The following is a 14,884-nucleotide window of genomic DNA, read 5'->3' on the forward strand; positions in this document are numbered from 1 at the left end:
CCATCTCAATCCGACTTTTAAAAAAAAGTTGGATTGAGATGAGGGAGCTGAGAGGACGAGAGGGGGGAGACCAGCGGGGAGAGCCGCAGGGAGACTGGGGAGAGCAGCGGCTAAAGCACAGCATATGCAGGAGGCTGGTCTCCCCCTTCTCGTCCTCTCAGCTCCCTCATCTCAAGCCGACTTTTTTTAAAGCGCTTTTTTTAACGTCGGATTGAGATGGTCGGAAACAAGGCCAAAACCTGTTGGATTTGGCCCCGTTTCCGACACAAGCACGTGGATCAGCAGCTATTTCGCTGATCCACGTGCTTTCCGACAAGTCAAATTCCCCGACTTGTCAGATAAAAAGCCGGGGATTGAATAGGTTGGAACCCCTTTCCGACAAGACGGCAGTTTCGACTTCAGTTGAATATACAGTGTGTGCTCCCGCGCGTCGTCACAATATTGTCCATCGGACCTGCATGCAGCTCAATCTGGCGACGTCGCCGGCAAGGGCCATGCTGCCGAATGCTGCATAGCCCCCGCTCCCCTTCGGTATCTGGTCTTTAGGTTGACAACAATTAGGTCGACACTCATTAAGTTGACCACTATTGGTCGACATGCATTCGGTCAACATAGTCACATAGGACATGGCAAAGGTCGACACATGAAACGCTCGACATGAGTTTATTTTCCATTTTTTAAACTTTTTCATACTTTACGATCCACGTGGACTACAATTGGGAACAGTAACCTGCTGAAGCATGGCGAGCCATGCAAGGGGACATGGTGCACTAATTGGGGTTCCCGGTCACTGTACGAAGAAAACAACACCCAGAAAAATTAACATAATCACCGTGTCTGCCTAGTCACTGTCGACCAATAGTGGTCGACCTAACAACTGGCGACCTAGTAACTGTCGCCCCAACGATCCACACCTCCATACCCCCTTCCCTCCTGCCTTTTCTCTGTCTGCATCGGCAAATGTATATGCACTTACCGTTGCCGGAACCCCCGCCTTGTCCCGACGACGCCAATATCGTGCTGGGTACACATTGTCTAATGTGTATCCAGCTTAACTTTGTTCTTTGTCATGATTGTATATTATCTGCAATGCTTCAATAAAAATATTTTTGGGGAAAAAATACTCCTGGTTGGGAACAGAACACCCATTGGCCTAAGTTAGGAGATCACTAACCCCTGCATTTAAAGGGGAGCATTGTAATTTGTGTTCCTAATCAAGGTGACTCCTGAATACTGGGGATCTATTTACAATATGAATCACTTTTCAGTGATCACTGTTGTCACTATAATTTTTCATCTTTTTATTTTATTTGTAAATACTGTGATGAGCAAAGCACTTTTCAGGTGACATAATGACCTTGTAATCTAGAAGGGAACTCTGCCAGTTTGATTTCTCTGGTTTCTTTCTCACAACTGATTCACTTTTACTACAATCAATGTGGAAACCAGCGATTGTGTTGCTGATATACTGACAGCTTCTTGGTTTTCATTCTGTGAGAAAAAACCAGAGAAGGAAAAGCATAATCTTTAGGTACAGCGATAAAGCCATGAATACATCTTTGTAGTTTCTTGTCTCCCAGCCAGGGTTGCAGTAGTGAAATGTCGGGACCTGCACTGGGCGATGATTGCACATCGGGAACAGAAGGATATCAGTTTGGCTTCGCTCCGCATGCTTATTGTAACAGACGGAGCTAATCCATGTAAGTGTCTTGGCATTTTACGTACTGTGATTATGATAACCGAGGTAGATTATAAGAATAAACAGAAATACTCGCTGAGACTTGATTATTCGCTCCCTGGAATTTATTTGTTAGAGCTTTCGAGTAAAACGTTATTTAGCGTGTAAGAGTGGCAGTGTTTGTTGTAAAAGAATGGTATAATGAGCACTCATATAATAAGCTTGACTCCCCGCTGACAAGTTGGGTAACTGACCAATCCGGAGTTGAGCTTTTTGCCATATTTAGTGCTTTCTTGATTGTTAAATATAATTATCTGCCCAGAAATTGAATTGCACTTGTCCTGTCACATACAGGGTCGGTTTCATCCTGTGATGCTTTCTTGAGTTTATTTCAAAATTATGGCCTAAAGCCGGAAGCAATTTGCCCATGTGCCACATCTCCAGAGGCCATGACAGTCGCCATTCGAAGGTATGGTTGGGTATTAACACAGCGCCTAAACAAGAACAATCTGGTACTTGTTTTGGTGTGAATGAAAATGCACTAATGTTCTTTATTTGAAAATGCTACATTTTCATTATATTGTCTGTTCTTCACGATGTCTCCCATTTGCATCATGTCTTATTGTAAATGTATACAGCCTGTAGGTGACCATGTCTGTGGTGAGGACTGATTTTACCCCCAAATTGTTGATTAGCATGACATCGGGATGAATTAGATATTGATCCATGCAGCCTAAACATGTGTTAGAGCAATGATGGAGATTGTCTAGTGTACAGTACAATCATTTGCTGGGTGACACAACTTGGTGCTGTGGGATTTGGTTACAGACCCTAAGCTGAGATGCAAACAATTTTAGAACCCAGATGTGTAACCAAAGATAAGATTTATAAAAGCTTGGAGAAATATAAATTACCAACCAATCAGCATCTAACTACCGTGTTAAAGACTGGGCTGGAAAAATGACAGTTTGGAGCTGATTGGTTGGTACCGTATCACTCTCCAGGCTTTGATAAATCTCGCCCCCAAAGTTCCAAGCTGTGTTTGTTTTGCAGAGAACACTTACCTCTTGCCCTAGAGCAGACTCAAGTTGCAGTATGCTTCTCCTTGTGACATGTCAGTGACAGCCTGGGGTTCCAGGGAAGAGGTCAGGAACGGTCACTGGCTGTATGCAGCATTCTAAGTGTTTGCTTTGTATAGCTTAGGAGAGACATGTGGACATTCCCTGTGGTCACAGGAAATCCTGTCACATGATAATGAGTCATCAGGGATTGCACTATGTATCTCCGCTGCCGGTCAGCTCTGGTACAATTGCTGTATACTGGCTAACAATGCAGATTGCCTTTGTCCTATTCCCTATATCTCCATCACACCTTACTTTTGTGGCTTTCCGGTTTGAGAAAACCAGACAATTCAATATTTGGCTAGCTTTAAGTGGTTTCGCTAATTGGGCTAAAGAAACTATGAAAAGTTTTTAGTTGAAAAATATATATTTTTATAAATTTTCATTTTTAACCCATATAATGCACTTGACACCATTTGTATTTCACTATGATATCCTAGTCAAACAGATTGGCCAACTTGTAGATTTGATCTAATCATGAACATATAGAACACGCTGTCATTAAGAGGTCATGCTCTATGTAACATATGTAGCTGCTTTGTAGTTAGGGCAGCCCTTAGTGGTCATTTTCTCAAGACAAATATTTGGGTAGTTGAGAGTAACCTTGGGGTCATTGCTCCCCACATGCTGCAGACACAGCTTTGGTAAAAGCCATAACCGGTCTCCTATACTGGGGGTTGTGGGTCCTGGCAGATTCATAGGCAACTTTGCCTTGCCTTCTGTATCTTGATAGGTTGCCCTGCGCATGATAAAGTATATTATATAACAGTAAGCCATAAGTCACAATAGGCTTATGTGTATTATTTATTTATTACCAGTTATTTATATAGCACACACATATTCCGCAGCGCTTTCCAGAGAATATTTGCTCATTCACATCAGTCCCTGCCCCAGTGGAGCTTACAATCTATATTCCCTATCACATGTACACGCACACACATTCACGCTGGGGTTAATTTTGTTGGGAGCCAATTAACCTACCAGTGTATTTTTGGATTGTGGGAGGAAACCGGAGTTCCCGGAGGAAACCCACGCAAGTAAGGGGAGAATATACAAACTCCGCACAGTTAGGGCCATGGTGAATATCGAACCCATGACCTCAGCGCTGTGAGGCAGTAATGCTAACCATTACACCATCCATACTGCTAGAGGCTCCAGTAACTGGGGAGCACCATCCTCAAACCGTTACAGTATATCTAATCACCATCATATTCCATCCCTATCCTGGTGCTTATGTGCTCAATTACATTTCTGGATTGTCAGTGATTGATGTGACAAATAGAGGGTTGGGATCCAGAGGTGGTTTCTTGTTAATTTAAGTAATGAATGGTAAAGTCACAAATTGTACATGAGAGAAATGAATTCACAATTGCTGCTGAAAACCTTCCGCCCTCCCCAAAAAAAAAGTACAGCAGTACACCGTAGTCTGTTGGCATTTTAATTCCGGTGACACATGAACTTCAGAGCAGCTTCAAGACAGAGGCACTGTGGTTCATTGATAAACAGGGCATACATACGCCAACAAACAAAGTCCAGCTGTATCTGCAATGTGTATATACTGTATACATATAACGTGTCATTTGTTTTTAAGGCCTGGGATCCCTGGTGCGCCGTTACCCGGCAGAGCTATTTTGTCTATGAATGGTTTGAGTTTTGGTGTTATCCGAGTGAACACAGAAGACAAAAATTCTGCTCTCACAGTACAAGATGTTGGACATGTAATGCCAGGAGGTGAGTATACCGGAGGGATTATTTTACTGTAATTCTAACGCTGTGATTGTTTAGTTACTTTATCCAGGACTGGCTCACTGTGCCATTTTGATTGTGTTGCTATAATCCCCATTTTGGAGACCAATTATCTACTACCAACTAATTAAGTTTAACCTTTTTACTGTAGATGACAAGTGGAACTCGTCCTTCACATAAACTGTATATTAAAACTGCTGTAAAAAAGTCCCACAGTGAACAGTATATGTCACAAAATAAGCTACTTAGCCACACCTCTACTTGATTAGCAGGTGGGAGTTACGGCTGTGTGAGTAGAGGGTTGAGTAATGCCATTGTGCATGTTGTCACTTGAAAAAAAAAAAACCTCCATTATTTTTCCCACCATGGCAACTTTACCCCTTTAACACCGAGCCTTGTGCTCGGGTAATCTCGGGCCATGTGTCAGTGTGATAAGGTCGACCCGGGTTATGTGTGCAAGGTCCACGAGCCTAATTAAGACCAGGGTTATTCCCGTTTCCGAGCTAGATACACTGTGGTGGGGGTCTGGGTTACGCGACCTGGGTTATATTTAAAAGGTGCTTAATTAGCTCATTTTAACATTACCCAGAACCCCCTTTCAGACCACAGCGAAAAACTCTGGTTATGACCAGGGTTGTCGTCCTTGGTCACACCATCACACGACCTAAACTTTTTCCCTGGTCCTTGCCTCAGTGTGAAAGGGGTGAAACCATGTTCACTACCCTGGATAAGACCCGGGGTTTTGGTGTGAAAGGTGTACTAAAAACATAGGGGCAATGTGCACATTTCCTAGACACCAATTAAAAAAAAAAAAAAAAAGTAGAATGTTGTGAGAAAGGAATTGTGAGTAGGGATCACATTTTATGGCATAATCTGCATCACGGACTAAAAATGGGATTTTTGTATTTATGTTAATTTTCTCATAGTCCTTTGGATTACTATGGGGTGTAAAGTGTATTGATAAGATCTTTAGTGTCTTAAATTTACTGGCAAAAAGCTCAAGTTCCTTCTCTTGTGTACCCTATCGCATATCTTGGACCATAGTAATTGTCTACTATAGCCACAAAGGGTAGGCCAAGAGTACAGAACAAGAGAGGAGAAATAAAGTTCTGCAATGACAACAACAATCCTAACAGTGTAAGAAGCTATACCTGAAATACATATTTAAAAGGTTAAGGGAAGGCATCAAGTTCCTGCCAACGGACCGTGAGAGAAGGGTTTAATGTAAGTAAAAAAATCCTATTTAACATCCACTGGACACTGTATTACCATGGAATGTCTAAAGCTCTCCCTAAGGGAAGCTCGGAGGTTAAGGTACACATTGCCTTACTTACTAAAACTGGTATCTTTCGACACAAATATGTAAAATTTATGTTTGTTCTTCATGAGGCCCCTTCACTTTCATCATGTCTTATTGTAAATGTATATACTGTAGCCCAGTGGTTCTCAAACTGTGTGCCATGGCACCCTGGGGTTTATGAAATATGTAAAATTTAGTGAAGATACACAACGAACACCAGGTGGCTGACAAGCAGAATCCCATTGTCAAGCATTACCAAAGAATTCTACCAGGCACTGATCTGTTTGGAGGTTGGCCAGCCTCCCTTGGAACTTCCAGAGAACACACAGACGTGTTCTTCTGTTGACTTGAAGGTTTGGTTCTAGGAAGAGCCCTATTTTCATGGAAGCTCCAAACTCTTCTAGTTGCGAGATAGCTAACAGGAAGAAGTCTTCCAGGTATGAAACATCAAAGCTTTCAGCACTAGTTGTCTGCTGAGGAAGTAGTCTTTTCAGTTTTTCATCTGGGAGATGAAAACTGCTTTGTTTGTAATGTTTTGCTACCCCAAATGCATGATGCTGCTAGACTTAAATGGTTATGGTTTTGTCAGAGTAAATTTTGATGACCCTTCCGTGCAAGAAATTGTTTCTGTAGATTAGGGTGCTTTGAATCCTCTGTAGTAAAAGACAGTCACCGGGACTGAAGAGTGATTGTCTCCCAGACTCGTAAATTGGCATTTGTCATCACTCTTGATCAGTCCTAGCTGGAAAACAGATGATCTTTGTCAAGATTGTTGCTTGTCGACCACCATGGAAGCAATATATTCAACCTTGAATCTGAAGAGTGGAATGGACAAATGCTGGTGAGGCTTGATTCATTTTGAAATCCATTCAGTATGGATTGCCTTCAAATATAGCTGTATCCATTTGCCCCTTCTCCAAAGTAGACATCAATCCCAGAACAGTCATGCATGGTGAACCTACACCTGACTGCGAGCTGACAGGGTCTTGTAGTGAGAAGATTTTGTCTTCTGCTAAGAACACCCTCTGCCACCCAGTAGAGTCACATTGGCTTTCTTGGAATTTTACAGTTTGAGCCTCAATTTTAAGGTTCGGGCTGTCTCCAGAATATGATTCTAAAGCAAAGTTGTAGAGTTTGCTTTGATCATCAGAACATCTAGGTAAGGAACTGGACGGGGGGCTTCAGGAGTTCTATGATCTATCATCAACATCCTACGTCTCACCCAGTTGTCTGTGGTGGTATCAAACCATTGGACCCGGAAGAGAAGCAGAGAGTTCCCTGCCGCAGTGTGAGAAGCTTGCCCTTCATGCTTACTGTTTGTCAGAGAGCTGGGAACCTGGAGAATTATCTTCAGGAGATTTGACTTCTTCCCCTTCATACACAGACAAAATAACAATAATAAAGCTGAAGTTCACAGGTAGACATTGGGGCACATAGAAAGAGAAAGTTATACATTTTGCCTAAAAATGTAATGTGCTCAAGCTCCTGTCAACACACTGTATGCTCCATGGTAATAAATAATATTAAGTACTAATCCTTAAGTTTGTAATTGTGTAACCAGTGTTAAGAATACAAACTCCTATGAAATATTGACGTGTAGTATTTGCTGTCTAATTGGAGATGCTCTGCTCTCTTCAAGGTGTGATGTGCATAGTAAAACCGGAAGGCCTGCCTCAGTTATGTAAAACAGATGAGATTGGAGAAATCTGTGTGAGTTACAAAGGAGGTAGTATGACATATTATGGACTGGCAGGAGTGACAAAGAATACATTTGAGGTGTGTATTATGTACAGACATTGTGTTTCTTGTGTGTTACCCATGCACCACCTTCTGACCTAAAGCACTCATTTGTCATTTGACAGAATATTAGGATTATTGATCATAGATAAAGAGTATCTTAAAGAAAAATAATATAGAATGTTTACTGAAAACATGTCTCTTTCTTTACTGCAAGAAGAGGCTACTCCACTGTATTAAATATCAAAATCTAAATAGCTAAATACACAGTTTATTATATGCATCATTCAGTAAGTCAAAGTACTGTTAATGCTCCCAAACTCCGACATTACAGTCCAGGATTTAAGAATATTCATGCTTGAGCACAGGCAACTTAATTAATACCTCAGTCAATTTGATTTAACTATCTGGGCTCAGGCCTGGATATTCCTAAAACCTGAACTGTAATGGCGAATTTTTGGAAACTCAGCTGTAAACAATATAGTACAACCACCTTAGAGCAGGGTTTCCCAATCTTGGTCTGTAAGGCACACTAACAGTCCAGGTTTTAAGGATAGCCACAGCTGAGCATAGGTTATGTACCATAAGAAATACAAATTGCAAAAAGGTTAAAATAAAAAAACAACACCACTTTTTTGGGGCACTCTTTTTTAAATCTAACAATGATAAGAGATGGTTAAGCTTAACTTTTAATGATATTACCGTAAGAGAACATTGGTGGTGTACGTTAAGGGGAGTATTTATCAAAGCTCGGAGTGAGATAAAATTGTGAGAGATAAAGTACCAGTCATTCAGCTTCTGCCTTACATGTTACAGGCTGTGTTTGAAAAATGACAGGAGCTTGATTAGTTGGTACTTTCTCTTACGTCCTAGAGGATGCTGGGGTCCATATTAGTACCATGGGGTATAGATGGGTCCACCAGGAGCCATTGGCACTTTAAGAGTTTAATTGTGTGGACTGGCTCCTCCCTCTATGCCCCTCCTACCAGACTCAGTTTAGAAAATGTGCCCGGAGGAGCCGGTCACAGCTAGGGGAGCTCTACAGAGTTCTCTTGGTAAAGAGTAATTTTTTCTTTCTTTTCAGGTTTTTTATTTTACAGGGAGGCTGTTAGCGACAGCCTCCCTGCAGCGTGGGACTGGGGAGGGGGAGCAGTGTCCGCCCCGCGGGGTCTTGAGCCACTGCTCCCGCTGACTGGACGTTGGCTCCAGAGGGGTATGATCGCGCCCCGCCGTAGGGGAACGCTCGCCCCGGCAGCAAGCCGCCACCACCTCAGAAGCTGAAGTGTGGCGAGTCAGTCACTGTCTCCCCTTGCAAGCGGGGGGACAGTGTGAAGAAGGCAGCTACAGGGTCAGGACCGCGCTCCTGGAATGCTCAGTGGTACCTTGGTGCGGCGCTGGGAGGGAGCGCCCTGGGCCAGCTCCGGGCCCTACACTGGTTTTTTTCAGCATGTCGGGGACTGCGGACCCAGGTCAGCAAATTCCTCCGGGCCAGTATAATTTTCATGTGAGCGGAAAGACGACGCCATTGAAGGGGGCGGAGCTTCTCAGAGCGGAAACAGCAGCGTTCAGCGCCATTTTTCCTGCCTGCAGTCACGGTTCACAGGATCCAGGTCCCTCCAGAGCTTTCTCCAGCAGTCTGTACGGTACCAGGGGGCTGTAGAAGGGAGGGGAGGCTGCTTAAAGGCTGTGTCACCTATTAAGGGACACAGTCAGCGCTGGGAAAGGGTCTCCTTTTACCTAAAAAGCGCTGTGTGTGGGTTGGCTCCAATCTCTGTGTCTCTCTGCCATTCTTGGGGGGGGGACTGTGTCCTCATAATACCCTGTGTGTTTGTGGGGTGTTTGAGTGTGTGTGCAACATGTCTAGGGACACGGTTCCATATGCTGCTGAGGATTTGTCTTCCCAGGAAGACTCCATTTGCATGTAATCAGGATTGCAATGTTTTAGCGCAGATCCCAGCTAGAGAGCCAGAATGGTTAGTCTCTCTGAGGGGGACTATTTCTCAGATTTCTGATAGGGTGGCTAGGACTGAGCATGCCACTCAGGTCCTCCAGTCCTCTATGGTGGTATGGTCTGATTCTGCCTCCTCGAGGTCCCCTGCGGTACATTCTCATAAACGTGCGCTTGCAGTTATGCAGGATGACACGAACACCGACTCTGACGCTGCAGACGGTGATGGGGATGTGTTGCAGGGGACGGCATCACTAGCCAAGGGGGTGCAGTTGATGATTGAGGCTGTTAGGGATGTTTTACACATTTCAGACACAGCGCCGGAACAGGTGGAGGAGGCCTTCTTCACAGATAATAAGAAGCCCCCCCTCACTTTCCCGGCATCCAAAGAATTGAATGCTATCTTTGAAAAGGCATGGGAAACTCCGGAAAAGAAATTCCAGATTCCCAAGAGGGTGTTGGTGGCTTTTCCCTTCCCAGAGGAAGATAGGAAGAGATGGGAGTCCCCACCGATAGTCGACGCCTCTGTATCCAGGCTGTCCAAATAGGTAGTTTTACCGGTCCCGGGATCTACCGTGTTAAAAGACCCGGCAGATCGCAAGGTGGATGCTACACTGAAATCCATCTACACGGCTTCTGGGGCTATATTGCGGCCTACTATAGTCTGTGCTTGGATTGCTAAAGCTATTGCCAGGTGGTCGATCACTCTGCAGGAGGAATCGTCTACGCTGGACAAAGGTGACGTTGATTTGTTTTTAAGTAATATTCAGGATTCTGCAAGGTTCTTGGTGGATTCCATGAAGGACCTGGGTTCCATGGCTGCGGGGATCTCCTCCATGTCAGTTTTGGCTCGCAGAGGTCTCTGGCTGCGCAACTGGTCTGCGGACGCGGAATCCAGGAAGTGTGTGGAAGGCCTTCCGTACAAGGGTCAGGCTCTCTTTGGGGAGGCGCTGGATGCGTGGATTGCCACAGCTACCGCGGATAAGTCTCCTTTTCTCCCCTCAGCTGCACCAGCTATGAAGAAGCCCTTTTCATCTAACACGTCACAATCCTTTCGAGCCGCGAGGCCTAGAAAGAATAAGCCTTCGAACACCTTCTTCTGAGGTGGTCGTACCAAAGGAAAGAAGCCCACTCCCGCAGGTTCCCAGACCCAGAAGCCCGCTTCTGATACCCCTAAGTCCTCCACATGACGGTGGACAGCTAGGCCTGGAAGAAGGTCGGGCGTGGCTCCGGCAGTTCAGCAACGTCTGGGTGTCGTTGGGTCTGGACCCCTGGGTTCTGCATATAGTGTCCAGGGGGTACAGACTGGAGTTTCAAGATCCCCCGCCTCACTGTTTCTTCAAGTCAGGCTTACCAGCGCTGCTGGCGGACAGAACAATTCTTCTGGAGGCCGTCAGGAAATTGGTGGTGTCAGAGGTCATTGTTTAGGTCCCTGTTCAGCAAAGGAACAAGGGTTATTATTCAAACCTTTTTGTGGTACCGAAACCGGATGGTTCGTTACGGCCTATTCTAAATTTAAAGTGTCTGAACCCTTATCTCAAGGAGTTCAAATTCAAGATAGAATCTCTGAGAGCTGTCATTTCAGGGCTGTCGGAGGGGGAGTTTTTGGTGTCCCTGGACATCAAGGATGCTTACCTTCACATTACCATTTGGGCGCCGCATCAAGCTTATCTCAGGTTTGCGCTGATGGACGATCACTATCAGTTCCAGGCGCTGCCGTTTGGCCTCTCAACAGCACCAAGGTGATGGCGGAGATGATGGTTCTCCTCCGCAAACAGGGGGTGAACATAATTCCATATCTGGACGATCTCCTGATCAAGGCGTCATCCAGGGAGAGGTTGTTGCGGTCCATCGCGCTCACGACACAGCTGCTCAGGAAGCACGGTTGGATCCTGAACCTTCCGAAGTCTCATCTGGAGCCGACAAGGCGTCTGTTTTTCCTGGGAATGGTCCTCGACACGGAAGTGCAGAGGGTATTTCTCCCGGCAGAGAAAGCGTTGGTGATTCAAACAATGGTCCAGGATGTCTTACCCGGGTATCGGTTCATCAATGCATACGCCTTCTGGGGAAGATGGTTGCCGTCTACGAAGCTCTGCAGTACGGCAGGTTTCATGCTCGACCTTTTCAACTGGACCTCTTGGACCAGTGGTCGGGCTCTCACCTACACATGCACAAGAGGATACGCCTGTCTCCGAAAGCCAGTATTTCACTCCTCTGTTGGCTGCAACTTCCACACCTTCTGGAAGGGAGAATGTTCGGAATTCAAGACTGGATCCTTTTGACCACAGATGCAAGTCTAAGAGATTGGGGAGCGGTCGCTCTGGGGGAAATCTTTCAAGGACGATGGCCGGATCAAGAGTCACTTCTCCCAATAAACATCCTGGAACTTAGGGCCGTTTATAACGCCCTTCTGCAAGCAGCACACCTTCTACAGGATCGGGCTGTTCAGGTGCAGTCGGACAATGTGACCACAGTGGCCTACATAAACCGACAAGGCGGAACGAAGAGCAGAGCTGCCATGGCAGAGGTGTCAAAAATCCTCATCTGGGCAGAAAGGCACGCGGTGGCGATGTCGGCAATCTTCATTCCGGGCGTAGACAACTGGGAAGCAGACTTCCTTAGCAGACACGATCTCCATCCAGGAGAGTGGGGCCTCCATCCGGAGGTGTTCGAGGAGGTAACCGGTTGGTGGGGGGTTCCTCACATAGACATGATGGCCTCCCGCCTCAACAAGAAGCTACGGAGGTACTGTTCCAGGTCAAGAGACCCACAGGCAGTGGCGGTGGACGCACTGGTAACACCTTGGGTGTTCCAAGTCGGTGTATGTGTTCCCTCCCCTTCCTCTGATACCAAAGGTTCTTCAACTCATGAGAAGAACAAAGGTTCTGGCAATCCTCATTGCTCCGGACTGGCCAAGGAGGGCTTGGTACACGGATCTGCTGGATCTTCTGTTGGAAGATCCACGGCCGTTACCTCTTCGAGAGGATCTGCTTCTGCAGGGGCCGTTCGCTTATCAAGACTTACCGCGGTTTCGTTTGACGGCATGGCGGTTGAATGCCAGATCTTAGCTCGGAAGGGTATCCCGAGTGAGGTCATTCCTACCCTGATACAGGCCAGGAAGGGGGTAACGTCTAAGCATTACCATCGCATTTGTAAGAAATATGTTTCTTGGTGTGAGGCCAAGTAGTTTCCGGCGGTGGAGTTTCAACTTGGACGTTTTCTCCTTTTCCTGCAAGCAGGGGTGGATATGGGACTGAGACTGGGCTCCATCAAGGTCCAGATCTCTGCTTTGTGCATCTTCTTCTAAACACAATTGGCTGTTCTTCCTGAGGTTCAGACCTTTTTGAAAGGGGTTCTGCACATCCAGCCTCCCTTTATGGCGCCTACGGCTCCATGGGATCTTGATGTGGTGTTGCAGTTCCTGCAATCTGCTTGGTTTGAGCCTCTACGGGAGGCTGATCTTAAGTTTCTCACGTGGAAGGTGGTCACATTGTTGGCCTTGGCTTCTGCACGACGTGTGTCGGAATTGGGGGCTTTATCTTGTAAAAGCCCCTATCTGATCTTCCATGAAGACAGGGCGGAACTTAGGACTCGTCCACAGTTCCTACCTAAGGTTGTGTCGGCTTTCCACATCAACCAACCTATTGTGGTGCCAGTGGCTACTGACTCCTCAATTACTTCAAAGGCCTTGGATGTAGTGAGGGCTTTGAAGGTTTACGTGAAGAGGACGGCTCGTCATAGGAAAAGTGACTCTCTGTTTGTCCTCTATGATCCAAAGAAAATTGGATGTCCTGCTTCTAAGCAGTCGATTTCACGCTGGATCAGGTTTACTATCCAGCATGCTTATTCCACGGCAGGATTGCCGTGTCCGAAATCCGTAAAGGCTCACTCTACTCGTAAAGTGGGCTCTTCCTGGGCGGCTGCCCGGGGTGTCTCGGCGATGCAACTCTGCCGAGCAGCTACTTGGTCTGGGTCGAACACGTTTGCCAAGTTTTACAAGTTCGATACTTTGGCCTCTGATGACCTCAAGTTTGGTCAGGCAGTGTTGCAGGAGCCTCCGCGCTCTCCCTCCCGTACTGGGAGCTTTAGTACATCCCCATGGTACTAATATGGACCCCAGCATCCTCTAGGACGTAAGAGAAAATAGGATTTTGGTTACCTACCGGTAAATCCTTTTCTCGTAGTCCGTAGAGGATGCTGGGCATCCGCCCAGCGCTTCGTTTTCCTGCATTGGTTTATGGTTCAGTGTTACCTGGTTCCTTGGTAAGTTCTGCGTTATTTACTTTTTCAGCTGTTGCTGAGTTGTTCCGGCATGTTGACCGAATTTTCATGTTTGTGTGAGCTGGTATGAATCTCGCCACTATCTGTGTAATTCCTTCTCTCGAAGATTGTCGTCTCCTCGGGCACAGTTTTTAGACGGAGTCTGGTAGGAGGGGCATAGAGGGAGTTGCCAGCCCACACTATTAAACTCTTAAAGTGCCAATGGCTCCTGGTGGACCCGTCTATACCCCATGGTACTAATATGGACCCCAGCATCCTCTACGAGAAAAGGATTTACCGGTAGGTAACCAAAATTCTATTTTATCTCTCACACTTTTAACTCTCTCCAAGCTTTGGTAAATACCCTCCTTAAAATGAGAATAAAATTGCAATGTCAATATTGCGTTGTAAATAAATGATGTGATTATTCACAGTGTGTGACTGTTGGAGAAAAGACATAATAATCCCTTGCTTAGTCTTTATTAACTATCAATAGTAGCGTAATTATTTAATTTAATTTGCAAGGGGTATATTACTGACCCCAAGTCCATAACTAAATTATTGGTCAACATATGACCGATTCGTAGGTTTGAAACCACACTGCCAATTTGTTGTCTTGATATAATCATTGGCAATGACGGGTTGTGGTCATGTGATCGCCGCCTGGAATCCTGAGCGATCAAACGCCGGACAGTCGGCATGCCAACTAACAGGGGCTATTCCCACTCGTTGGTGTCCATGACACCCATAGAGTGGGAAAAGAACCTGTGGCGAGCGCAGCGAGCTACCGAGCCCGATGCCTGGTGAGCTCAGTGAGCCCGCAAGGGGCTCTGTTGCGCCCGGCCGCCAAACCAAGATGTGCCTAACGGCTTCTTCTGTCTACTGTCATTGAACAGTGAATGAGAGAGCACGATCCTGGGTGAGTATGTCTACTGTCTGAAGTGGGTTGGGTACTCCCTGTTACACTGGGTACATTGCAAGGAGACTCAAGAAATCACTTTCAGATGAGGGGGTGGCTGGAAAGCAAGAAGGAATACCTGGTAGTTTGCGGAAAGTCACAATCCGTGTATGTCCATCTCGTGGTGGACCAGAAG

General features: G+C 45.9%; 1 protein-coding gene across 2 annotated transcripts in view; it reads left to right on the top strand.

The window, feature by feature from the left end:
• The window catches only part of DIP2B (disco interacting protein 2 homolog B), a 372,205-nt gene that overhangs the window by 267,127 nt on the left and 90,194 nt on the right, over nucleotides 1-14,884 (top strand). For both annotated transcript variants that reach the window (XM_063952252.1, XM_063952253.1), the window contains exons 16-19: nucleotides 1,581-1,700; nucleotides 2,033-2,147; nucleotides 4,391-4,530; nucleotides 7,485-7,621. In XM_063952252.1, coding sequence (XP_063808322.1) covers nucleotides 1,581-1,700; nucleotides 2,033-2,147; nucleotides 4,391-4,530; nucleotides 7,485-7,621 — 512 coding nt within the window. The remainder of the gene's footprint in view (nucleotides 1-1,580; nucleotides 1,701-2,032; nucleotides 2,148-4,390; nucleotides 4,531-7,484; nucleotides 7,622-14,884) is intronic.

This window comes from Pseudophryne corroboree, chromosome 2, assembly GCF_028390025.1.
Source record: "Pseudophryne corroboree isolate aPseCor3 chromosome 2, aPseCor3.hap2, whole genome shotgun sequence".
In the NCBI taxonomy this organism is placed as follows: Eukaryota; Metazoa; Chordata; class Amphibia; order Anura; family Myobatrachidae; genus Pseudophryne; species Pseudophryne corroboree.